The sequence below is a fragment of the Zalophus californianus genome, chromosome 7 (genome assembly GCF_009762305.2).
Source record: "Zalophus californianus isolate mZalCal1 chromosome 7, mZalCal1.pri.v2, whole genome shotgun sequence".
Taxonomy (NCBI): Eukaryota; Metazoa; Chordata; class Mammalia; order Carnivora; family Otariidae; genus Zalophus; species Zalophus californianus.
In genome coordinates, this window is record NC_045601.1 from 116,009,880 (window position 1) to 116,037,758 (window position 27,879).

The window sequence follows — 27,879 nt, forward strand, 5'->3', positions numbered from 1 at the left end:
TCTTCATTTTTTCCTTAGTTAGCCTGGTTAGAGACTTACTGATTTTATTGATCCTTTCAGAGAACCAGCTTTTAGTTTTGTTGATTTTTCTCTATTGATTTTCTGTTTTGAAATTCATTGATTTCTGTTTTTTTGTTTGTTTGTTTAAGATTTTATTTATTTGAGAGAGAGCATGACGGGGGGTGGTGGTAGGGGGGAGAAGCAGACTTCCACGGAGCAGGGAGCCCGATGATGCAGGGCTCCATCCCTGGACCCCTGAGATTATGACCTAAGCTAAAAGGCAGATGCTTAACTGACTGAGCCACCAAGGCACCCCTGATTTCTGTTCTAATTTTATTATTTCTTTTCTACTACTTTTTTTGGATTTAATTACTCTTTTTTTTTTTCTAGTTTCCTAAAGTGGAAGCTTAGAGTATTGATTTTAGATCTTTCTTCTTATCTAATATTTGCATTCAGTGCTATAAATTTCTGTTGAAGCTCTGCTCTCACTGCATTTCACAAATTTGGGTAAGTAGTGTTTTTAAGTTTATTTAGTCCAGAGTATTTTTAAACTTCTCTTAAGATTTCTTCCTTGACCTCTGTGTTATTTACAAGTGTGTTGTTTGATCTCCAAGTATTTTGGATCTTCCAGCTATCTTTCCTATTACTCATTTCCAGTTTAGTTTCATTGTGGTCTGAGAGCATCTCTTACATGATTTCTATACTTTTAAATAGATGTGTTTTATGGTGCGAACGTGGTCTATCTTGGTGAATGTACCATATCAGTCTGAGAAGGATGTGTATTCTGCTGTTGTTGGATAAAGTAATCTATAGATGTCAATTATATCTGATTTCTTTTCTGCCTGCTAGAACTGTCCATTTCTGATAAGGGGGTGAATGGATTCATTTACTTCTTATAGTCCTATCAGTTTTTGCCTCACATGTTTGATACATTGTTGTTTGGTTCATACACATTAAGGATTATTATGTCTTCTTGGAGAATTAATCATTTTCTATTAAGTAATGCTCTGATGTAGCACTGTGTAATACTCTTTCTGATAATTGTATTTGCTCTGAAGCCTGTTTATTCTTTAATATAGCTATTCATGCTTTCTTTTGGTTTGTGTTAGCATGGTATGTCTTTTTCCATCCCTTTCCTTTCCATCTATATGTGTTTTTATATTTAAAGTGAGTTTCTTGGAGACAACATATCACTTGGCTCTTGTTTTTTGATCCACTCTGATAGTCTTTTGATTGGTATATGTAGACCATTGATGTTCAAAGTGATTATTGATGTAGTTGAATTAATAGCTGCAGTGTTTGATACCATTTTCTATTTTGTTGCTCTTGTTCTTTGTTCCTGTTTTTGTCTTCCACTCTTTTTCTGCCTTTTGTGGTTTTAGTTGAATACTTTATAGGGTTCCATTTCTCTCCTTTCTTAACATATCAATTTTGCTTTTTTTTTAAGTGATTGCCCTGGAGTTTGCAATATATATTTACAATTAATCCAAGTCCACTTTCAAATAACACTATACCACTTCACCAGAAGTGCAGGTGCCTTTTAATAACAAAATAGTCCTTATTCCTCCACCCCTTCTATCATTTCTGTCATTCATTTCATTTATATATAAATTTATGTACACGTAAGTCGAACACAGCGTTGCTATTATTCTTTCAAACTATTATCTATTAGATCATTAAAGAATAAGAAAAATAAAAGTTTTTATTTTTCCTTCTTATTCTTTCTCTAATGGTCTTTTTTTACGTAAGCCTGACTTATGTAAAAGTCTGACTATTATCATTTTTCCTTTTCTCTAAAGAAGTTCTTTTAACATTTTCTTTCAAGCCAAGTCTACTGGCAACAAATTCTATCAGTTTTGTTTTTTCTAAGAAAGTCTTTCTCCTTCACTTTTAAAGGATAATTTTGCAGGATACAGAAGTTGAGGTTAATGGTTTTTTTCTTCTCAGTACATTTTGTTTTGCTCTATTCTCTTTTCGTTTGCCTGGTTTCTGAAGTGAGTCAGTTATAATTCTTAACTTTGCTCTTCTGCAGATAAGCTGGGTGTCTTCCCCTCTAGCTTTTTTAAAGCCTTTTTTCCTTATCTTTGATTTTCTCCATTTTGAATATGATATGTCTGCATGTATTTTTTTTGTGTGCATTTATCCTGCCTGGTGTTCTTTATGCATCCTGGATCTAGGCTTTGTGTCTGACATTAATTTGGGGAAACTCTCAGTTGTTATTGCTTCAAATATTGCTTCTATTTCTTTTTCTTTCTGGTATTTCCATTATGTAGTGTTATACCTTCTATAGTTCTCAGACAGTTATTGGATGTTTTGTTTTTGTTTTTTTCAGGTTTTTTTTTCTTTTCAGTTTTGGAAGATTCTGTTGACATATCATCAAGCTCAAGGACTCTTTCCTCAGTTGTGTTTAGTCTACTAATGAGCCAATCAAAGGCATTCTTCATTTTTGTTAACAGTGTCTTCTGAACTCTAGCATTACTTTCTGATTCATTTTTAGAATTTCCATGTCTCTGTTTACCCATTGGTTCCTTTTACATTAGAACCCTTAACATATTGATCATAGCTGTTTTGTATTCATGGTCTGATAATTCCAACATTCCTGCCATATCTCAAGTCTGGTTCTAATGCTTGTTCTGTGTCTTCAAATTGTGTTTTTTCCTTTTAGTATGCCTTGTGATTTTTTTTGTTGAAAATTGAACATGATATACTAGATGAAAGAAACTCTGATAAACAGGACTTTAGTAAAATGGTGGTTAGATGTGCAAGGAAGGGAGGCAGTCTCTAGTCCTATGATTAGGTCTTTGTCTTTTAGTGAGCCTGTGCCTCTGGGCTGTGAACTTTACAAGTGCTTCTCTGTCGTCCCAGTTCTTCACATCTCCTCCTCACCCCCACAGGATGGCTGGAAGGTGATGGAATTGGGTATTACCCTTCCTCCCCATTGGCTAGGCTCTGATAAAACCCAATAGATTAGGCTCTAGTAGAATACTTTCTCATGAAAGCAAGCTTTGTTAAGAACAAAATGCTCTAGAGTATTTGAAAATGGCTATTTTTCCTCTCCCCGGAAGCAAGAGGGGAGGTATCTGGAGGTAAAAACACAAAAGTGTGTGCTCCTTGCTCCACTGAAGTTTTTGATTCTTAGACTTTTCTACTGAGCTTCCAAAAATCCATCAATTATACTTTAGGTTTTCCTTCCCCACCCCCTCTCACCCCCACTGGTTCCCTTGGTAGTTTCTGCTCCAGTAAGTTGTGGTTTTCTGTATTTGCATGTCTCTCCAATTTTGGTGGCAGTGGTTTGCCCTGTTACTTTACTTTTGCAAAAAATCTAAGAAGAACGGCACCTGGGTGGCCCAGTCATAAGCATCCAACTCTTGATATTGTCTCTGGTCATGATCTCAGGATTGCGAGATCAAGCCCCATGTCGGGCTCCATGCTCAACATGGATTCTGCTTGGGATTCTCTCTCTCCCTCTCCCTCTGCCCCTCCCCCCACTCATGCTCTCTCCCTCTCTCTCAAATAAATAAATAAATGAAATATTTTTTAAAACCTAAGAAGAGTTGTTAATTTTTCAGTTTGTTCAGATTCTTTGTTGCTGTTAGGACAGCGTGGCAACCTCTAAGCTCCTTATATACTGGACCAGAAACTAGAAGTCCCTTTTAATTAGCATATTTGAACAGGTATTTATTTTCCCAAGCAAACAAAATTGTCCACACACACACACACACACACACACACACACACACACACACACACACAAAATCTAAAAGATAAAAACAGTATCCCCTATTGCACAACTTTCATTTTGTTTAAATTTGTAACTTGAGGTATAGATTATCAAGATACCATTCTTCAGGGGCGCCTGGGTGGCTCAGTCGGTTAAGCGACTGCCTTCGGCTCAGGTCATGATCCTGGAGTCCCGGGATCGAGTCCCGCATCGGGCTCCCTGCTCGGCGAGGGGCCTGCTTCTCCCTCTAATCCTCCCCCCTCTCATGTACTCTCTCTCTCTCTCATTCTTGCTCTCTCAAATAAATAAATAAATCTTTAAAAAAAAAAGATATCATTCTTCAAAATAACAAAAAGTTATGTGTGATATTGAAAACAATATCAGTGATAACTATTTAAATTTGAGGCCAGTGAATTTTACTGCTTTCATTGATCACACCTGTTTTTCCTCATTCATTATTGGTTGACTATAGCTTTTAAGAAAAGTGCACGGCGTGCCTGGGTGACTCAGGGTCCTGGGATCGAGCCCCGCGTCAGGCTCCTTGCTCAGTGGGGAGTCTGCTTCTCCTTCTGCCTCTGCTACTCTCTGTCTCTCTGTCTTTCTCTCTCTCTGTCAAATAAATGAGTAAAATCTTTAAAAAAAAAAAGAAAAGTACAGAGTGATGGGGTGCCTCCATGGCTCAGTTGGTTAAGCGTCTGCTTTTGGCTCAGGTCATGATCTCGGAGTCCTGGGGTCAAGCCCCGCATTGGCTTCTCCTTCTCCTTCTGCTGCTCCCCCTGTTTGTGCTCTCTCTCTCTCTCTGTCAAATAAATAAAATCTTTTTAAAAATATCTTTAAAAAAAAGTACAGTGTTATTACATGTTTTGAAAAAATGTTTCACATATGAATGGTTTGCCTAATTATAGACTCTTTGAATAGTAATCTTTTTCCTTAGGACTGTTGACTTCAAGCATTTGGTGTTATAGAGGAAAAGTCTGGTATCAAATTATTTTTCCCCTGTGTAAATGCATGAAAACCTTTATATGCGTTGAAACTCAGGCATGTCACTGGAGTCTGCCTCATATTTGGTGAGCTCTTTTGATAGAAAGGCTTGTATCTTTCCTTACCTTCAGGAACCTTCCCTCTTTCTTTAATTATTGCCCCACCTTCATCAGTTTTATTTTCTTCTGCTGAACTTTCCATTATGTAGTATTCCCTTATCCTTTCTTATAATTTTGATCTCCACATTTTTACCTTGTGTGCTGGGAGAATTCTTCAAATTTTGGCCTTCGAAATCTCTCCTTTTCTGCTATATTCAATTGGCTATTCATTGCCTTCTCTGGGGGTACTGGTTTGTAATAGTAATGATGGTGTTATTTAGGAATTTTTTTCTGTTTTCACATTGGCTCCCTATTTGTGACAGCCTGCCTCTGTTTTATTTATTTTTTATTTAAAGACTTTATTTATTTATTTGACAGAGAGAGAGGGAACACAAGCAGGGGGAGTGGGAGAGGGAGAAGCAGGCTTCCCGCTGAGCAGGTAACCCGATGCGGGGCTCAATCCCAGGACCCTGGGATCATGACCTGGGCCAAAGGCAGACGCTTAACGACTGAGCCACCCAGGCGCCCCAGCCTGCCTCTGTTTTAGAACTGTAATGTCTTCTTCGGTCTTACTGAATAAGAATTCAGTTTTTCTTGTAATAACTGTTGTTTGAATTATCAGATTGAGGTCCTTGTTTTGAACTATATCTTTTCATATATTTGACTTTAATCTGAGTGCTGAAGCCTGAGTTTCTTTAGCAGTTGTAACCAGAATAAACATTTCCAGTGATTAGGGATCTTTTCTTTAGGGACAGTCTCTTCCTTATGCCTCTCTTTGCTTTTCCACAACTCATCTGCCTCAGCAGTCATCCCTACTCTGCTAGCCTGCCAAGCTCGCTCCTTGTAAACTTACCAGTCTTTTTTTTTTTTAAAGATTTTATTTATTTATTTGAGAGAGAGAATGAGAGATAGAGAGCACGAGAGGGAAGAGGATCAGAGGGAGAGGCAGACTCCCTGCCGAGCAGGGAGCCCGATGTGGGACTCGATTCCGGGACTCCAGGATCATGACCTGAGCCGAAGGCAGTCGCTCAACCAACTGAGACACCCAGGCGCCCTAACTTACCAGTCTTGCAGGGCCTGCGTTCCCATCCACTGCAGAGTTAGAGTTCTGCTGATGGTTCATTCCCCGCTTTGTGCATGCAGAGTTTAGTAGGCCTCTGATGTGTGTGTCAGGGGCGATTGCAGGGAGTGTCAGGGGCTGGGGTAGAAGGTTCCTTTACTGTCTTAATAGGTTTCACCTGTTTTTGATGCTCTTCCATTCATTCCATTCTTACCAGCCCAGTCCTCCGCCAAGATTCAAAGTTCCATGGGTGTCTGTTGTTATGGAAGGAAATTAAGACCGAGTGAGTCAAATATATGGGCATAGACCTGTCCATATAAGAATGTTTCTTTTTGGGCGCCTGGGTGGCTCACATGGTTAAGCGTCTGCCTTCGGCTCAGGTCATGATCCCGGAGTCCTGGGATCGAGTCCCACATCGGGCTCCCTGCTCAGTGGGGAGCCTGCTTCTCCCTCTGCTTCTCTCTCTCTCTGTCTGTCATGAATAAATAAATAAAATCTTAAAAAAAAAAAAAAAGAATGTTTCTTTTTTAAGATAACCTTTCCCCCTGAGTTCTAAAACTGTATCAAAATAATATTTTTGTGTGGTCCATGGTTTAAAAATAAAATAGGACTGGAAGACTTATAAAGAAAAGAAACATTCCTTAAGTAATTCCCTAAGGAAAACCACACAATAGGTAATGTCTTATTTCTTGCCTTATACTGTCTTTGTATCACTGAGGGTTTTGCTCTTCTAATGAATATGTTATATCAGCAGTCACATTTGTAAGTTCTACAATACCATTTTTATTCTTGGTTGCTTTTACTTACATTTTGTTCTTTTTTAGGATGCCACAGCCTCTCAGATTTCTTTAAGGATAATAACTAATCTTCCCTAAGTTTTCTCCTGTTCCTTGAATTTTATTTTTTTAATTCTTATTTATTTATTTATTTATTTATTTATTTTAACCAGAGCTAGTATTCATTTGCTCATTTTGATCTTTCCTTCCTGTCAGTGACACTCCTTGGATGTCAGGTGATCTGTGGTCATCCTGTCCCAGTTAGGACTGAGGCAGTAGCAGCACTGAATGGGAGCTCTATGCAAGTGGGTGGGTGTAAAGAGGGACGTGGAGGAAAGTGGGGCTGTTTCGCCTGGAGCCAGCTAAAAGAATGCCACAATAGGCAGACTTTATTTGGGGGATATTTATGGATGTATATGCTACAGTAGTTCTTCCCTGTTTTTCTGTTTTTCTGCTTAGATTAGAGCCCTCGAAGTTGTCTAGGTGATAGATGCCTGGCTCCAGGCTGTTCTCCGTGTGTGGGGATGGCTGGTATGTAGACATTCAACTTTCAGGACCCTGTCTCACTTCCCCTCTGTGTTCCTGCCATACGCTATCCTGGAACCTCTCCAGAGTCTGGAAGCTGAGCTGACTTTTTTTGCTTTTCTTCATCTTTCAACCCTCATTTATCGCTTTGCATCTTCTTGGAATTTTTTTTAAAAATCTCCTTTCTTCTAATAGCCCCTTTCTAGTCTTACTTTCATTTTGATGGGGTTTTAGAAAGAAGAGATAATATGCTTAGTCAGTCTACCTTTTTTTTAGTTAAAAAATTTGTTTTGGAATTATATCTTTTTTTTCTTTGACTCTTAAGTAATGTTATAAATATTTTTTCTTAAGTAATCTCTCTACCAAATGTGGGCTCGAACTCACAACCCCGAGATCAAGAGTCACACGCTATTCTGACTAAGCCAGCCAGGCACCTCTAAATATTTTTGTTTCTCTAAGATGCTAAAGAGAGATTTCTTGCTTTCAGTGGATAAAAAAAATTCCAAATAGGTCATGATTTTGTAAATTCAGCCATCTTTATGTATGATTTATCTTAAACACTAGCAACTTTTTAAAAGAACCCATTCTTTAGTCACAATTGAAATTTTATTTATTATTATTTCTTTTAAACTTACTAGGCAAACCTAAAGGTTAGCTGTCTTTTACTGCAAATAACTACTAAATTATTTTTCAACTGTTGTTTTTAAAAACTGGAATAAAAGAAATCTCTTTACTCAATTTATCTGTTTATATTATCACATATAATTGAATGCTGCCCCCCAAAAATAAATAAATAATTGAATGCTACCCATTGATGAATACTAATTCAGTGGCTTAGTGTAGAGATTAGAATCTGCCCTGTTAGAGAATATAGTACTGTATTTGAGCTGGTTTGTGTTGGAACCCTGAATAGAAGTTCAGTTGCTGGGATAGCAGCCAGTAGCCTTCTGCTAAATGAATTGAGTCCAGATGACTCTTCCAAACCAGTTGTACTTGCTTTCCTCTCCAGCTCCACATTCCAGGAAAGGGTTTTTAGTCATTAGGAAGTATATCCACAGTATACTTCCCGTTGACTCCAATACAATTCACCCTGGCTTCAGCAAATACTAAATGCAGTTTTTGCCTCTGGAGACGCCATAATCTTTAAACCACCCAGCAACCACTGGACCTGAGTAGATCTAACTGACTCGGCTGAGGTGCCACTTAACCAGCTTCCTCTTAATTCAGTAAACTTATAAATGCTAACTGCTTAGCAGAGAACTTGCTACACAGGAAGTAAATTTAGGGACTCTGATTCTAATTCACCTTGAAGGGACACCGTGTGACTCAGAAAAAGCTACGTTTCTAGGTTAAATATCAGAATAAATGTAACTTGGTTACACTTTAAACTTACTAATTAATAGACACAAACTTGTATTAAAAAGAAAATAAAACTTGTCATATGTTTTCAAACATAGTAGTACTGAATGACTAGGGATAGAAAAAAGGTAAATAGGCAATACCAACCAAAAGAAAACTTGGATAGTAATTATAATATTAAAATAGAATGTAGGTGAAAAATGTGAGAGGGACAAGAGGCACATTTAATATTGGTAAAAGGGACAGTCTAGGGACACCTGGATGGCTCAGTTGGTAAAGTGTCTGCCTTCGGCTTGGGTTGTGATCCCAGGGTGCTGAGATCGAGCCCCATGTCTCGGGATCTCTGCTCAGCAGGGAGCCTGCTTCTCCCTCTCCCTCTGCCTGCTGCTCCCCCTGTTTGTGCTCTCTCTCTCTCAAATAAATAAATTTTTTAAATCTTAAAAATAATAATATATATAAAATTACTAAAAATTTATATAAATAATATATATAAAAATAATAATAATTTTAAAAGGGGACAGTCTACCAAGGCATACAGCAGTCATGAACTTATGTGCACCTAGCAGACTTCATCTATATAAAGCAAAATTGACAGAGTTAGGGGCCATATTGAAGACTTTAAAATATCTCATTTATTTTTTATTATTTTTTTTAAGATTTTATTTATTTATTTGACACAGAGAGAGAGCAAGAGAGGGAACACAAGCAGGGGAGTGGGAGAAAAAAGCAGGCTTCCCGCCAAGCAGGGAGCCCGATGCGGGGCTCGATCCCAGGACCCTGGGATCATGACCTGAGCCGAAGGCAGACGCTTAACGACTGAGCCACCCAGGCACCCCTAAAATATCTCATTTAGAAACTGATAGAAAAGGTGACAAACAGTAGGAAAAAATAGAAAGATTGAGTGATATCATAGCAAGGTTGATCAGATAGCTATATTGAGAGAGAACCTGCATTCAACAAAGAATATGCAATTTTTTCAAGCATACATCAAAGAATTATAAAAATTAACCATATATTAAGCCATAAACACAGTATGAAAAGTTCCAGAGCATCAATAATATAGACTACAGATCTTCCTCAACCTGTGATAGGGTTATATCCTGATAAACCCTCTCATAAATCAAAAATACATTTAATACATTTAGTCTCTCAAATATCATGTAGCTTAGCCTAGCCTACCTTAAACATGCTCAGAACACCTACATTATAGCCTACCGTTGGGCAAAATCATCTTCTACAAAAAGCCTGTTTTATAATAAAGTGTTGAATATCTCATGTAATTTATTGAATACTGCATTGAAAGTAAAAAGCAGAATTGTTGTAAAGTACAGAATGTTGTGATTGGTTGTTTGTCCTCGTGACCACATGGCTGACTGGGGCTGCAGCTCATTGCCACTATCCAGCATCACAAGAGAGTATCATACCACATATCACTGGACCAGGAAAAGATCAAAATTCAAAGTACAGTTTCTACAGAATGCGTATCACTTTTGCACCATCATAAAGTCAAAAAATGGTAAGTCAAACCATTGTAAGTCAGGGATCATCGTATGTATACTCTGACACATGCAGTAAAATTAGAAATCAACGATAAAGTTAGCTTGACAGAGAAATATGTATTTGGAAACAGATAAAAATTATTCTAAATAATTCTTGAGTTAAAGCACAAATCACAATAAAAATTAGTAAACAAATAGAACTGAACAATTGAAAGCACTTCATATCATGACTTACTGGGTACAGCTCATTCAGTTCTTTGAGCCTTAGAGGCTTTTATTAGAAAGCAAAATAGACATTAAATAAACTAAGCGATCCATTCAAGACACTTAGTTTACACTCAACATAAAAGGTTGGAAATAACAAGGAAAAGGGCAGAAATTAATAGAGGAAAATAGAAATCAACAAAACCAAAAGTGGGTTACTTTTATTTTTCTGATAAAATACACAGGCCTCTTGCAGGACTATTGGTAAAGGAAATGAGAAAAGGTAACAAATAAAATAAGAAATAACCATAGAATATAAGAGTCTTTTAAATTATGAGAATGCCGCTATGTTGAGCCATAAACATAAAAATTAGAAAACTTTGATAAAAATTTTCTAGAAAGGGGCACTTGGGTGGCTCAGTTGGTTAAGCATCTGCCTTCAGCTCAGGTCATGATCCCAGGGTCCTGGGATTGAGCCCCCACCTCGAGCTCCCAGCTCAGTGGGGAGTCTGCTTCTCCCCTTCCTTCTGCTCCTCCCCCTGTTTGTGTGCACGCTCTCTCTCTCTCTCTGTCCCTTTCTCTCTCAAATTTTAAAAATCTTTAAAAAAATTTTTTTCTAGAAAAAGCTACCCAAATTTACATAAAAATTAGAAAACCTAGGGGTACCTGGGGTGACTCAGTCATTTAAGCATCTGACTCTTGATTTCTACCCAGATTGTGATCTCAGGGTTGTGAGATTGAGCCCCACATTGGGCTCCATGCTCAGCATGGAATCTGCTTGAGATTCTCTCCCTCTCCCTCTGCCCCTCCCCCTGCTCACACATGCTCGCTCTCTAAATAAATAAATAAAATCTTAAAAATTTAGAAAACCTATATACAGATTATTATTCTTTATCAAAATCAGGTGCTAATAACCTGCTGACAAAAAATATATACTAAGATTAATTGAACTATACCAAAATTTCCAAATATGTATTATTTTATCTTTTTTTTTTTTTTTAAGATTTTGTTTACTTATTTGACGGAGCACAAGCAGGGGGAGCAGTAGGCAGAGGAGAGGGAAAAGACTCCCTGTAGAGCAGGGGGCCTGATGTAGGTTCAGTCCCAGGACCGTGGGATCATGACCTGAGCCAAAGGCAGATGCTTAACCAACTGAGCCACCCAGGAGCCCCTATATATTCTTATCTTAACGAACTATTTCAGAAAAGAATAACTACACCTCGTAAGGCTGGTATAATCTTGATCAGTGATCAGCAAGCTTTTCTGTAAAGGGCCAGATAGTAAATACTTAGATTTTTAAAAGCCATATGGTATCTGTCACAAATGTTCAGTTCTGCTGTCATAACATGAATGAGCCCATACCCAGTACTTCAGTGAGTGAGCATAGCTATGTTCCAGTGCAAGTTTATTTACAAAAATCGATGGCAGGGGGGCGCCTGGGTGGCTCAGTCGTTAAGCATATGCCTTCGCTCAGGTCATGGTCCCAGGGTTCTGGGATCGAGCCCCACATCAGGCTCCCTGCTCAGCAGGAAGCCTGCTTCTCCCTCTCCCACTCCCCCTGCTGTGTTCCCTCTCTCGCTATGTCTCTGTCCGTAAAATAAATAAATCTTTAAAAAAAAAAAATCTATGGCAGGACAGGTTTGACCCATGGGTTATAGTTTGCTGACCCTGATCCTGATAATTAAAAGTAGAAAGGCTGGGGCACCTGGGTGGCTCAGTTGTTCAGCATCTGCCTTTGGCTCAGGTCATGATCCCAGGGTCCTGGGATCGAGCCCCACATCGGGCTCCCTGCTCAACGGGGAGCCTACTTCTCCCTCTCCCTCTGCTGCTCCCCCTGCTTGTGCTCACTCTCTCTCTGTGTCAAATAAGTAAATAAATAAAATCTTTTAAAAAAAAAAGAAAGGAGCAATAAATTCTCACTCATGAACGTGGATATAAAAATCCCAAGTAAAAGAAGAGCAAATAGAATCTGAAACTTTCTCAGAATATCACACAACTAAATTATCCCAAGAATACAAGTCTTAGAAAATTTGTTTATGTAATTTACTTCATTAAGAGATTAAAATTAAATTATCATCTCAGTAAATAAGGAAAAGTTATTTATTAAAGTTCAGTATCCAGGGGTGCCTAGCTGGATCAGTTGGTGAGCCATGTGACTCTTGATCTTGATGTGACTCATAGGTCGTGAGTTTGAGGCCATGTTGAGGGTATATTGTACTTAAAATAAAAGATCTTTAAAAAATAAAATTCAGTATACATTCATCTTGAAAGTTCTTAGCAAACTAAAAATAACAGTTCCTTAACCTGATAGTATGTCTAATAAAACCTACAGTAAGCATCATATTTTTTAAATCTTCTAAGTATTCCCAACAGACAGGAAAAAGGCAGTTATGTTTTCTCTCATGCTACCATTTAATATTGAACTGCAGTCCTAGCCACCTCTGTAAGACAAAAATAAATACAAATTATAAATATTCAAAAGGAAGAAGCAAAATTGTCATTATTTGCAGATGATATAATTATTAACTTAAAAAACAAAGGAACACAACAGAAACTGGTAGAACTAATAAGAGCATTTAGAAAGGTTGCAAACATAAGATTAATACGCAGAATCCAGCAATGTTTCTTTAAAAGCAGTAATTGATTAGAAAATACGTAACTTTTAAAAATATAAACCATCCATAGCAACAAAACTAAACTAAAACTAAAATGCCTTGCTATAGACTATTAATAGAGTACAGGATCTTATAATAAAAATAATAAAAGTTTGGGGTGCCTGGATGGCTCAGTCATTAAAGCGTCTGCCTTCGGCTCAGGTCATGATCCCAGGGTCCTGGGATCGAGCTTGCATTGGGCTCCCTGCTCTGCGGGAAGCCTGCTTCTCCCTCTCCCACCCCCCACCCCCCGCCGCTTGTGTTCCCTCTCCCGCTATGTCTCTATCTGTCCAATAAATAAATAAATAAATTCTTTAAAAAATAATAATAAAAGTTTGAAGGAATCAAAAAGACCTAAGGGAGAGATACGTCTATTCCCCAATAAGAAGACTATATATTGTAAAGATGTATTTTTTAAATTAATCTAAAAATTTGGGGCGCCTGGGTGGCTCAGTTGGTTAAACCGCTGCCTTCAGCTCAGGTCATGATCCCAGGGTCCTGGGATCGAGCCCCACATCGGGATCCCTGCTCATGCAGGAAGCCTGCTTCTCCCTCTGCCTGCCGCTCCCCCTGCTTGTGCTCTCTCCCTCTCTCTCTCTTGCTATCTCTCTCTGTGTGTCAAATAAATAAAATCTTTTTTTAAAAAAATTAATCTAAAAATTCAATAATAAAAATAAACATCCCAAAGGGATTTTTCAGACATCTGAAAAACTGATTTTTGAAATTTATATGGAAGAATAAAGGTACAGAAATGGCTGTGAAGTTTTTGAAAAAGAACAGAGGAGAGAAGGAGACTACCTTTCCATGTATTTGGATAAAGCTGTATTAGTTAAAACCACATGATATTAGTACATAAATTAACAACTAAATTAGTAAAACAGAATGATACCCACTGGGTCTATTTTGGAGCCTCCAGACCATTGGCTATTTGGGAATAAATTCCCAAATTAATTTTGGTGGATCATATTATAAAACTCTTCAAACTATTAGAAAAAAATGCGAGAGACTGAAAGAGTAATAAACAGACAAAAGGAAAAGATAAGTAAAATCAGTAATATCTTATGAAACATGTTTAGCTAAGGACATCAAAAATTAAAATAGAGGGCGCCTGGGTGGCTCAGTTGGTTAAGCGACTGCCTTCGGCTCAGGTCATGATCCTGGAGTCCTGGGATGGAGTCCCACATCGGGCTCGCTGCTTGGCAGGGAGTCTGCTTCTCCCTCTGACCCTCTTCCCTCTCGTGCTCTCTAGCTCTCATTCTCTCTCTCAAATAAATAAATAAAATCTTTAAAAAAAATTAAAATAGAAATAAGTCAGAGAAAGGCAAATACGTATGATTTCACTCATATGTGGGATTAATAACAAAGGGGGAAAAAGAGAGAGATAAAACAAAAAAACAGACTTGTAACTATACAAACTGATGGTGACCAGAGGGGAGGTGGGCAGGGGGAATGGGTGAAAAAGTAATGGGGATTGAGGAGTGCACTTAGGATGAGCTCATATGGAATTGTTGAATCACTATATTGTACACCTGAAACTAATATAACACTGTATGTTAACAATACTGGAACTAAAGTTTAAAAACTTAATAAAATTTACAAAAAAAAGACAAAAGACAAGTATCAGACTTGGAGCAGAACATATGGTTATCACAGAGGTTAAATATTAAGACATCATTTCTGAAGATCATGATAATGGTCAATAATCAAATAAGAAAAATGGATAAGTAGTGTGAATTCCCAGAAGAAATCTGAATATCCATTGAACAAGAAAAAGTACACAGTTAGAAAAACTATGCAATATAATTTCATACTCATCATGTTGACCTAAAATTTAAGAGGCTGAGAACAAAAAACAAATATTCAAGAGGAACAAGAGTGATGGCAACTTGTACATTGCCTTTGTACTTGGAGAATATACCAGGTAGTTACTGCTGTATAACAAGCTGTCCCCAAACCCAGTGGCTTAAATTAGTTAAGTATCGATCATTACTCACGAGACCATGGTCTGCTTCCGGTGTCTACTCCTCAGAGGTGGACTGAGTGGACTACTCCGACGTCTGTGGCCTGCTCTGGGTGGAGTAGGCAGCTCTGTCCTCTTAGCTAGGCTCTCCCAGTTTGGAGGTTAGCTGGCTGTAGGCAGCTTTGTAATCCTCAGCTGAGACAGGTCTTCATCCTTTAGGAGACTAGCTCACATGGCAGTGGCAGGGTTCAAAACTACAAAACCTCTTGAGGCCTGGTCTTAGAACTAGGACACACCATCCTTCTGCATTCTCTTGGCCAAAGCAAGTCACAAGGCCAGCCTCATAAAGGAGTGGGTAAATAGATCTCTTGATAGGAAGAGCTGTAAAGGACAAAGGACATGGATACAGGAAGAGGTAGAGAATTGTGGTCATTTCTGCCATTGATGAACTGCATAGAGGAACTTGATAATATGTGGGAAAATTGGAGGTACTTTTGGCCTGTGATTCAGAAATTTGATCTTAAAGAAACTCGCACACATGGTGGGTTGTAACAAGAATATCTGCAAGAGAGGTTTTGGGTTTGGGTTTGGTTTTGGTTTTTGCAGTGTTTTTTATAATAGCAGGACAAAATGTCTACCAACAAGTAAATGGATTAATTGTGGTAAATTCCTAAAGTAGAATACTGTTCAACAACCAAAATGAATTAACTACATGTTTCAATATATCGAATCATGATATTGAAGGGACAGGGTTTCAGAAGTTATAATCCTTTTTTTTAATCGAATAGAGAAACATACAGAAAATACTATTTACCATGAATAGTGAATGGATATCTAAGTAGTACAATTATAAAGACATGCAAAAGAATGATAAACACCAAATTCAGGTGAGTAGTTACCTCTCACAAGGCTGGGGAGTGCACAAGGGGCTTCAGTGGTACCAGTAGTTTTATTTCTTAAAAAAAAAAAAAAAATACATTGGACGCCTGGGTGGCTCAGTTGGTTAAGCATTGACTTAAATCATGATCTCAGAGTCCTGGGATTGAGCCCCGCGTCGGGCTCCCTGCTCTCGTGTTTGTGCTCTCTCTCTCTCTCAAATAAATCTTTAAAAAAAATAAATATAAAAAATACACAAAATGGTACATTACTATTTGACAAAGCTGGCTAGTTACTACCTGAATGTTTATTTTATTATTTTCTTTACTTTTTTGATGTTCGAAATATCTCATTTAAAAAACAAAACAAAAAACTCTCTGGGATGGGATTTCACTGGACTTAACTATAATGGCTTCCCATCTACTTCATCTGTCGTACACTGTGACTCTTTCCTGCTGTTACTTAAGTTTGTTAGGTACCAGAAAGGTATGTGTATTGAAGACCAAAAATTTTTGTTCCTCGGTTTCCTCATTCACATACCTGCATTAGAGTTGCTCCCCTGAGCCCTTTTTGGGTCTGGGCTTATTGCTTTAATAGAGCAAGCTTTTACACTACAGTTCCTTTGGATGTTCAGAATTGTTATCCTCTTAGAGCTACCTTCTAAATCAAAGGAAGTAGCAGGAAGTGTTCTGATACAGTACCAGAGTACCTGACTAAAAGCAGCTTCAACTGTACCGGTTATTTGTCTCATATAGGAAGTCCAGAGGTTGGACATTACCTCATTGCTTCAGCAGCTTGGCCACCTCAGGACTTTCATTCAGCTTCTCATTGATTCTCTTGCCCTTCCCCTTACGATCACAAGGTGACTGTAGCAGCTCCAAGTTTCAGGTCCCCACTTGACAAGCAAGGTGTAGGGTTTCTTTTTATGCAGCTTTTTATCATGGTGGGACATCTTTCCCATGAGCCCCCAAGAGACACCCTCTCAGAAGCCATTGGTCCAGAACTGGGTCACGGCATGCCCGAACCTGTCACTGCAGAGGGGAACAGAATTCCCTGCGCCATTCCAGGTGTGCCATAGCTCTCACGTGGACAGAAGCTGGGTCTTACTGGTAGCACAGTGGAAGGAAATATGCCTATGGGCTAGACATCCATCAGTGTCTGCCAAAATGTCCACCTTAGAGTAAAAAATAGGTTTTAGAAGGTGATGACCCACTTTGTACCCACCGAGACTAAAACAACACAGCCAGGGTTCTTTGTGACAGCACATCATTGTAGGGGCATTCTCAAAGGCCCCTCCATGTCCGTGCCTCTGCCTGAGTCTCGTGTACATAGCGGGAGAGCTTACTAGCAGGAAGGATGGCATCACTGGAGTCTTGCTGGGTGGTACTTCCAATCTCAGCAAAATACCCCAAAGGGAAAAAAAAGACATTTGTGAGTTTTTTTTCGTTTTGAAAAGTAGGCAGTTGCTCAAATTATTTTTGTTAACTAGTCTGAAAGTGCTAGAATTGATGTATTGTACTTTTTTTTTGATGTATTATACTTTGAAGGTCAAGGAAGCACTCACCTGCATGTGGTTGACAAATGAAGGGCAATACGTATATATATATATATATTTTTTTTTTTTTGAATTCTTACTACTACCTAAGATGGGCTTTTAAATAAAGACTCCTTCTCTGGATTAGGGGTTTTTGACATATAGACTGAAATTATAACTGCCTTTATATGATTTGGAAAAGAACAGGTCCATCGTAGCACCCTGACTAGACCAAACTTCCATTTACCCTGAATCAAATCTTATCCCAAAATGTCTGAGCCAGCTGTCTGATGTGACCCTGACACCTACCCTGACCCACATGCAAGAATCATGTGAGGGATAAAAATAACTCTCCTGTTGTTTGTGGCAGCAGTTGAGAGGGAGCTAGCTCAAAGCTAATTGGACTGTGGAGAAGCATGAAAACGTAAAATGGTTGCAGTGAGCTCTGTCTTGGAGGACCTTTGCCTCTGAGGAATCTTCCTCTTGATCAGCACTATGACTTTAAAGAACTGAAATCCTCTTACTAAAGAGGCACGTCCTCCTAAGAAATTTAGAAACTGGTAAACAAAATAATATTTACTTTTCACCATAGGCTCATTGGCAGGATCACCTTAGATAGAATTCTCTAAAGTAGATCCCCTAAATATTGGTATAAAACGTAAGACACTGAGACAAATAAAGCTGTTGTTAATTTCTACAACTTGAAGATTAATTAGAAGTGAAAATAAATGCCACTAAAATTTCTTTGTACAGATGGCAGCGTTATTTAAATTACACAAGACTTTATAAGGAGGCATCTATTTTATTTTTTGAATATTTTATGTATTTACTAGAGAGAGAGCGTGAGCGGGGTGAAGGGCAGAAGGAGCAGCAGGCTGAGCAGGGAGCCCTGGGGCTCCATGTCATGACCCAAGCCGAAGGCAGATGCTCAACCAACTGAGCCACCCAGGTGCCCCAGAATGCATCTATTTTATATATATATATTTAAGATTATATTTATTTATTTGACAGAGAGAGACACAGCGAGAGAGGGAACACAAGCAGGAGGAGTGGGAGAGGGAGAAGCAGGCTTCTCTGGGATCATGACCTGAGCCACCCAGGTGCCCCCAGAATGCATCTATTTTATAAAGAAAAAATGCTTTTATGCTTTTCCCAACTGCCTCTGTTAGAGTAAATCGTAGGTATATGTTGATGTTGAATGCAGAAAACACCATTATTAAACAAAAGTTTTAAATTATATTGAGCTGTCATAATATTAATTGCGCCCTTAAAAATTGGAGATTGGGGCGCCTGGGTGGCTCAGGCAGTTAAGCATCCAACTCTTGATTTTGGCTCAGGTCGTGATCTCAGGGTCCTGAGATCGAGCCCTGTGTCAGGCTCTGAGCTTAGTGTGGAGTTTGCTTGTCCCTTGTCCCTCTCCTCCTGCCCCTCCCGCACCCCCGCCCGCATGAGTACACACACTCTCTCTCAAATAAATAAATAAAATCTTTAAAAAAAAATTGGAGATCATTTTCTTTTCTAAACTTTTGGTTTCTTTAAGGAAAAAAAAATTTAATTGAACAGTTAAAACTGCTAAAGAGAACTTTCTCTACTTTGCCAAAGAGAGATGTGAATGATAGCCTCTATGAACCTCTGTGAATCTCCTTACCTCCCTCCCTCCCCACCAACCTGACAGCCCTGCTCCTAGGCCCTGTCAGTGGGGACCACAGGCCGGAGCACAGGTGCCACATCTCAGGAGTTGATCTGAGTGTTCAGGCTGCCAAGGTCAGAGTACAGAATTGGTTTTCTAGTCCAAGCTGGCCTGCCAGCTCATCCTACTTGTTCAGGCAGCTACATTGGTTAATTCACCAAGTATAATCTAACTAGTCTTAGCTGGCCATGGAGTGCAGTTATTTCTAAAAATGTAGAGAATCAGTTTAGGGGCCTGGCTGGCTCGGTCAGTGGACTGTGTGGCTCTTGATCTTGGGGGTCATGAATTCAAGCCCCACATTGGGTGTAGAGATTACTTAAAAATAAATTCAAAAAAAAATTGTTTAAATACAAAGAATCAGTTGGGGCGCCTGGGTGGCTCAGTCGTTAAGCGTCTGCCTTCGGCTCAGGTCATGATCCCAGGGTCCTGGGATCGAGCCCCGCATCAAGCTCCAGGGAGCCTGGTTCTCCCACTCCCCCTCCCCCTGCTTGTGTTCCTTCTCTTGCTGGGTCTCTCTCTGTCAAATAAATAAATAAAATCTTTTAAAAAAATAAATATAGAGAATCGGTTTAAGTAAGAAAAGGTAAACATTTCCATTTGAGTAGACCCAAAAGCCTCATGGGGGAAAGAATGGATGGGAAATGAACAGGCATGTCGGCAAGAGAAAGGAAAAGAATTCTTTGACAGATAATTGCCAAAATTAATTTCAAAATATAGCTCACCTAGGAGTCTAGGCCTATAAATCAACCTTTATTTTAAATATCTCTAAAGAACTTTTAGAGTGCTTACTTTAAAATTGTGTTCATTCTGTACAAACTTAATGAGTACCTATTGTCTTTAGAAAGTATTTTTGTCTTAATTTTTAGTTTATTACAAATTTAGTTATTACAGATTACATGGTAGTGGTAATAGAAAACAAGTTACAGCATTTCCCAGGCATTTCCAGAAAATCATCCTTCCCTCACCTCTCCCCACTTCTAGCAAGGACAGATATAAAATATAAAAAGCAAAAGCTAAAAAGACACAGCCTGACCCAAAGCAAGGTGGGTGGCATCTCCATAGATCAAAAACAGGGTAGAACTGCTGAATGTCATGGGAAGGCCGCTGCCTGCCCAGCCTTGGGTGGCTAGTGTTTGGACCCTTGGAGTAGCAGGAGCCCAGGTTCCCAATGGAAAGGATACCAGGGGCTGAGACTTTTAGAAAGATGTGGGCCTAGGTAGGGAGAGGACACAGATGCAGTGCACAATAAGAGATGGAGCCAAACCACCCCCTGCATGGCTCTGCCTGCAGTATTCTCTGTATCACCTTGGAGCAGGAGCCTCACAAGTAAGCCCTTCACCAACTGGAACATGAATTTACTTCAGATGAAATGAATTTTATAGCATGGCCTGACAAGGAACTTAAATATGTTCAAGATGTTCAAAAGTAAATGAAGGAATAACTTTTAATTTAAAAGAACAAAAAATCATGGAAACAAGGCATACATAATGGAAACAGATATGTGAAGAACAGGTAGAAATAAAAAATGTCAAATGACTAGAGATGGGATAGCCCTAGTTTTGGTAGGCTGAAAAGAAAATCAATTGGAATAAACTGAAAAATGTGCCTGTGATTCATCCGAAAGACACAGATCTAAAAAAAAAACACCAAAGGGCCGATGGGAGATACGGAGTATATGCATGAAGGTCTAACCATTGTATGAAGTTGTCTCTTCCCAGTCACTCTCTGTCCATCACATCATTCTGTGCATCTCTGTCAATACCTGTCACCACGTTTATGTACTTGTTAACATATGCCTTCCTGAGCTGCTTCTACAAGGTGCTGAGCTCTGTTTTGGGCATACTGTATACAGACAGCCAAGAACGAGTCAGATAAGGATGTTGCTTTCTTGGATCTTGTGTTCTAGCCTATTCGTCACTATACCTCTGACACATATTAGGCAGTCAGTGTATTTGTTGAATGAATGAATGAATGAATGAGTGAATGAAGTAATTAATACCTCAAAATATCTTCTGTGTGGCTTCATGGCCTTGATTACCTGCTATATTTGGCCGGCATTGCAGGAGTGAGAGAGACGGGGAGGAGATGAGAGAAATCCTCCCTCCCCAGAGCACACCCTGCTGTTACCAGTCTGTGACACTCAGGAAATACTGATGTGACCTCCTTAGACCTAGAGTCCTCCTAAGGTGTTCCTCTTGGGTTTTGATTCATAATGAGACCAGAAATACAAACAATATTAATGTGCTAATTTTTCTTCTTCACTTTTTAGGCTGGAGTAAAAGGGACATTGGGAAGATTAGTTGGAATTTTTGAGGTAAGCCTGTTAAAATCTTTGGTGCAATTGGTATCATATTAGTAACCATGTAATATAAATATGTATTTCTTTGTCTTAGTCCTTTCGGGCTGCTATAACAAAACTGAGTGGCTTACAAACAATAGAAATGGATTTCTCACAGTTCTGGGGACTAGGAAGTTCAAGATCAAGGCACCAGCCTATTCCGTGTCTGGTGAGGACCGACTTCCTGTTTCATAGTTACAAGTTTCTCCTGCTAGCCTAAAGTAGCGTGTTTGTACGAAACCTTTTGTAAGTCAAAATGGTAGAAAGTGAAGAAGCAATTAATTTATATGGACATTTTTTTTTAGCATTTCCAAAACCAAAAAATAACCTCTCTCAGGCTTTTCTGATACCTCAGGATACATGCTGTTAACGGATGCATAAAATAAGTCAAGCTAAAGCACAGGTGTGCAGAGCCCCAGTTCATGGCTTTGGCGGCTCGATGAGGAAGTGCTGGTGTTGTTCCAGGGGAAGGAGTCTGGCCGGACCGCACTTGTTGCGCCACGCGTGCACTGCCTCTGTAATGGATCGCTGCGCCAGAAAGGCTGAATGCTCCTTTTCCTTTCACCTTTTTTTTTTTTTAGAAACGCAAATTCCTCTTAGGATTTCTTTCGGTTAGCAAAAACAGGTACTGATGCAGGTCTTCCGTAAAAGTGAAGTGGCTTACCTAGAACTCTTGAAAAGCAGGGGGTACTTGTAGCTGTTTCTCTCTGTTCTCCCATGGCAAAGGGGGATGGCCGCTCACTGGAGCCTCTTATCAGCTGCCAACCCCATTCCCAAGAGTCAGCCCTTCTCAACCTAATCAGCTGCCAGAGGCCCCACCTTTAATACTATCCCACTGGGAGTTAGGATTTCAACATCCGAATTGTGGGGGGCATAAACATTCAGTCCATTGCGGTCCTAATCTGGGGTAGACGCCATCTTTGTTTCGCTGAGTTTTCAAAACAAAGCAGCACTGGCAGAGAATAGCTTACTTTCTTTTTTAAAATCCCATAGTCTCCTCCAGACAAATAGAATTATTTGTAAGTACAAGCATTACCTCAGAGATATTGTGGGTGCAGTTCCAGACCACGGCAATAGAGCAAATATTGCAATAAAGCAAGTCAAATGTTTCTTTGATTTTTGCCAGTGCGTGTGAAAGTTATATTTATACTGGATTGTAGTCTCTGAATATACACTTACGATGTCTGTATTAATGTCTATGCCTTAATTTAAAAATACTTTATTGCTAAAAAGTGCTAACCATCATGAGCTTTTTGCTGGTGGAGGGTATTGCCTCCGTGGTGGTGGCTGCTGACTGCTCAGGGTCATGGTTGCTGAGAATTGGGGTGGCTGTGGCAATTTCTCAAAATAAGAAGTTTGCTGCACCGATTGACTCTCCCTTTCATAAACAGTTTTTCTGTAGCAAACCATGTTGTTTGATAGCATTTTATCCACAGTACAACTTCTTTCAAAATTGGGAGTCCATCCTCTCAAACCCTACCGCTGCTTTATCAACTACGATTATGGAATATTCTAAATCTTCTATTGTCACTTCAACAGTCTTTACAGAATCTTCACCAGGGGTAGACTTCATCTCAAGAAACCACTTTCTGTCCTCATCCGTAAGAAGCAGCTCCTCATCTCTTCAGGTTTTATCAGGAGATTACAGCAATTCAGTCCCATCTTCAGGCTCCATTTCTTTCTTTTTCTTTCTTTCTTTCTTTCTTTCTTTCTTTCTTTCTTTCTTTCTTTCTTTCTTTCTTTCTTTCTTTCTTTCTTTCTCTTTCTTTCTTTCTTTCTTTCTTTCTTTCTTTCTTTCCTTTTCTTTTCTTTTCTTCTTTCTTTCCTTCCTTTCTTTTCTTTTCTTTTCTTTTCTTTCTTTTTCTTTCTTTTTCTTTTTGTTTCTTCTCTTCTCTTTTCTCTTCTCTTCTCTTTTATTTTATTTCATAGCACAAGCACAGGGCGGGTGGAAGGAGAGACAGAGAAGGAGAAAATTTTAAGCAGACTTTGGGCTGAGCATAGAGCCCGGTGCAAGGCTCCATCTCACAACCCTGAGATCGTGACCTGAGCCGAAACCAAGAGTTGGGTGCTTAACTGACTGCAGGCTCCACTGATTCTAGTTCTCTTGCTATTTCTACCACATCTGTAATTTCTTCCTCCACTCAAGTCTTGAATCCCTCAAAGTCCTTCACGAGGGTTGGAGTCAACTTCTTCCAAACTCCTGTTCATGTTGTTATGTTTTACCTTTTTCCATGAATCACCACTGTTCTTAATGGCATCTAGAATGGTGAATCCTTTCCAGAAGGTTTTCAATTGACTTTGCCCAGATCCATCAGAGGAATTGCTATCTGGCAGCTCTAGCCTTATGAAGTGTATTTCTTAAATAGTAAGACTTGCAAGTTGGAATGACTCCTTGATCCATGGTCTGTGGAATGGGTGTTGTGTTAGCAGCATAAAAACATTCATCTCGTTGTCCATCTCCATCAGAGCTCTTGGGTGACCAGGTACACTGTCAATGAGCAGTCATTTTGGAAGGAATCTTTTCTTCTGAGCAGTAGATCTCAACAGTGGGCTTTAAATATTCAGTAAACTGTGTTGGAAACAGATGTGCTGTCATCCAGGCTTTGTTCCATTTATAAGAGCACAGGCAGAGTCAATTTAGCTTTATTCTTGAGGACCCTAGGATTTTCAGAATGGTCATTGAGCACTGGCTTCAACTTTAAGTCACCAGCTGCCCCTAACCAGAGAGTCACTCTGTCCTTTGAAACTTGGAAGCCAGGCACTAAGCTCTCTAACTATGAAAGTCCTAGATGGCATCTTCTTCCAATAGAAGGCTGTTTCATCTTACACTGAATATCTGTTGTTTCATGTAGCCCCCACCACGGATGATCTGAGCTAGATCTCCTGGAGAACTCGCTGCAGCTTCTCCACCAGCACCTGCTGCTCCCCCTTGCACTTTTGTGTTATGGAGATGGCTTCTTTCCTTAACCCTCATGAACCCACCTCTGCTCGCTTCACACTTTTCTCCTGCGGCTTCCCCACCTCTCTCAGCCTTCAGAGAATTGAACAGAGCAAGGACCTTGCTCTGGGACAGGCTTTGGCTTAAGGGAAGGTTGTGACTGGCTTGATCTTCTATCCAGACCACTCAAACGTTCTCCATATCAGCAGTAAGGCTGTTTCGCTTTCTTGTCATGCATGCGTTCACTGGAGTAGAACTTACAATTGCCTTCAAGAACTTTTCTTTTTTTTTTTTTAAAGATTTTATTTATTTATTTGACAGAGAGACACAGCGAGAGCAGGAACACAAGCAGGGGGAGTGGGAGAGGGAGAAGCAGGCTTCCCGCCGAGCAGGGAGCCCGATGTGGGACTCAGTCCCAGGACCCTGGGACCATGACCTGAGCCGAAGGCAGACGCTTAATGACTGAGCCACCCAGGCGCCCTCAAGAACTTTTCCTTTGCATTCACAAATTGGCTACCTAGCGCAAGCAGCCTAGCTTTCAACCTGTCTTGGCTTTCAGCATGCCTTCCTCACTAAGCTTAATCATTGCTAGCTTTTGATTTAAAGGGAGAGTAGGAGATATGCAACTCTTTCCCTCACAAGAACATTTAGAGGCCACTGTAGGGTTATTAATTGGCCTAAACTTTTTTTTTTAAGTTTTTTCTAAGATTTCATTTTTTTATTTGAGAGAGAGATGGAGGAGCACAAGCAGGGGGAGCAGCAGAGGGAGAGGAAGAAGCAGACTCCCTGCCAAGCAGGGAGCCCAAAGCGGGACTCGATCCTAGGACCCTGAGACTACAACCTGAGCGGAAGGCAGACGCTTAACCAACTGAGCTACACAGGCGCCCAGCGTTGGCCTAATCTTAATTTTGTTGTGTCTCAGGGAATAGGGAGAATGACAGGGATAGACGGGAATGGCTGGTCAGTGGAATTAATTAAGTTTGCTGTCTTATATGGGCGTCCTTTGTGGCACCCTAAAACAGTTACAATAGTAATAGCAACAGGGGCGCCTGGGTGGCTCAGTCATTAAGCGTAGAGGCTGGGTAGAGGTTTGGAGGAAGGTGGAAGGAAGTGAGAAATGGGGAAATAAAGATGAGCAGAGTTAGCAGAAGGGGAGATGCACCCGATAATCAGCTTGCTTGCATTGATGGAACCTCCACCCGCCCACAGCCTCTTCTCTTTCTTGTGTTCTAGCGAGTTACATTTACTTGGTGCCTTTTTCTTGAGAGGTCACAAACTTCCTTCTCACAGCCTTCCTGTGAAGTTGTACTTAGGGAAAGGGGAACGAAAAAAGAGATTAAAGCTTAGGCTTTAGAAGGCCAGCCAAAGAGCACAACCTTAAATGCAAGTGTGGCATGTTTTAAATAGGCCATCTGGCACTATTCCATGTATGATTGTAGGATGATTGAAACTAAAAGGAATGCTTGTGTCTGAGCTCTCGGGACATATGGCTAAGAGTGTGTTTCACTCAAGTAATCTCAGCTCTTTAAGGGAAAGCTCTTCTTCTGTCCTTCTCTCTTTGCCCTTCAGAACCAGGAGAGGAAGCACAGAACGTATGTCTATGTGCTCATTGTCACAGAAGTCCTGGAAGACTGGGAAGATTCAGTTAACATTGGTAAGTTGTCCCCAGATAGCCTCCAAAATGCTCCCCACCACGGGCCCTTGCCACGCCACAGGTCATGACCCAGACCCAGAAACGAGCCTGATGAAAGAAACCATAGAAGGGTATGTTTAATGAAACAAGCATGACCATTTTGAACCTCTGAAAGTAGTGTTTTGAAATGTTCAAAAGGAAGCTGAAGGTGGATACCTGGTCAACAAATAGAAACATGCAGATAAAAATAAGAAAGGTGGTTTCTGAAGCCTAATTGGACCCTCCACAGCAGATACTGACCCTCCTCCACGATGGCCACAAAACTCCAGCTGGGAGCAGGACCTTGGCTGTTCCTTGTGATGCTTATTCGTATTGTTGGAGAAAGCTGCTGATTTTGTGGGATGAGCTGCTCCCTCCAGAGTAGTGGGAGCAGTTTCCAGTTTCATCCATACTCCCCTTCAGGTGCCCCTCCCTTTCTCCTGAGGAGCCATTCTCTTTGATCTCTCAGATCACTGTTGGGTGTGTGTCTTTGGAACTAAAAACTTAGGTGATTTAATGGTCGGTTCATGGTTTACTCTTTTGCTTCTGAAGGAAAGTATATTCTAGAAAAGTGTAATATTAATTTAGAAACTGGTTATAAATCAGCAAACAGATAAAATCCAGTTGCTGAAGTGTCTCCCTTTGTTGTGTGTATGTGCTTTGTCACCATGCCCCTCACACTGCTGATCTGGGCATTTCATGGCCCTTCGGCTTTTAACGGCCTTGTATGTGGTAAGAATGCAATATGCTTAAGTAAATAAATTCAGTAGGGGTTTATTAAAAATAGCCTCTGTGACAGCCAGTGCTAGGGCTTAAAAAGGAGACAGAGATGAGTGTGGCATGGCCCTGTCCTCAGAGCACTCTTGTCAGGCGGGAGTCACACACTTGTGATATGAATTTTCAAGGTACCATTGCTCTATTAATATCCAACAAGCCTTTCACCTTCTACTACTTCCGAGAATTGAAATATTGAAATAATCTGAAATACGGAGAATAAGTCTATGAGCCTTCCTTCAGGTGAGCCTTTTTCAGGTGGAAATTGGCTTTTAAACGTATGCCTCAGTGAAGGGTAAGTGATCTGAGGTACATGCATCTGACGGAACGTTGCACAGCTGTTAAACACGGACTTCTGAAAGCTAATATAGCATGGCAAAGGGCTTGTGAATCGGTGTTGGTGAATGAAAAAAGCAGGGTACAGACTTATGTGTACAGTTAGAGTGACATTAAAATAGGAATTTGAAATGAAAACAAAAATGAGGTACTCGTTTTTACCTAAAGAATTGGCAATGACAGAGGAAAAGGTAGCAGTGCTACGGGGAGGGTAGTGAGAACGACATTCCAGCGCACACAAGCAGGACTGGGGATTGGGATGGCCCTTCTGAAAAGCAGTTTGGCATTATATAACACGAGACCCTTAGAGTTCACATGTTTTATTCCTATAATCTCAGTTCTAGGCCTCTTCTGGGAGGTTAAAAGAAAGAATAAAACAGATAGAGGTTTTTGGTTGGTTTTTTTTTTTTGAAGAGCAAAAGTGCTGGGGGTGTGGGGGAGAAGGGAGGAAAGAAAATCCTAAGCAGGCTCCATGCCCAGCACAGAGCCCGGATGCAGAGCGCAATCTCACAACCCTGAGATCGTGACCTGAGCTAAAATCAAGATTCAGACTCTCTACCGCCTGAGCCGTCCAAGCACCCTGCATATTTTTTTATAACACAGACAAGCACTTAAGAAACAGTGTGAAGTTAAAAAAAGAAGCAATAATAATAATACTAATAAGCAAACTCTTACAGCATGTACTGTGTGCCAGGTATCATTCAAATATCTTACATATTAATCCTCACAGCAGACTTGTGAGATAGGTACTATTTATTATCTCCAGAGATGAGGAAGGTGGGGCACAGCTCAGTACCTAGTTAGTAACCTGCCCCAAACTGACCGTTCATTAGAGCCAGTGATGAGATTGGAGCCTAGCATGTTAGCTCCAGCGTCTGGGTTTC

At 40.0% G+C, this 27,879-nt stretch overlaps 1 protein-coding gene across 1 annotated transcript in view; it reads left to right on the forward strand.

Annotated features, from left to right (window-relative positions):
* The window catches only part of NUDT3 (nudix hydrolase 3), a 126,274-nt gene that overhangs the window by 89,286 nt on the left and 9,109 nt on the right, over positions 1-27,879 (forward strand). Inside the window, exons 3-4 of the mRNA XM_027603477.2 lie at positions 21,207-21,251; positions 25,783-25,867. Coding sequence (XP_027459278.1) covers positions 21,207-21,251; positions 25,783-25,867 — 130 coding nt within the window. The remainder of the gene's footprint in view (positions 1-21,206; positions 21,252-25,782; positions 25,868-27,879) is intronic.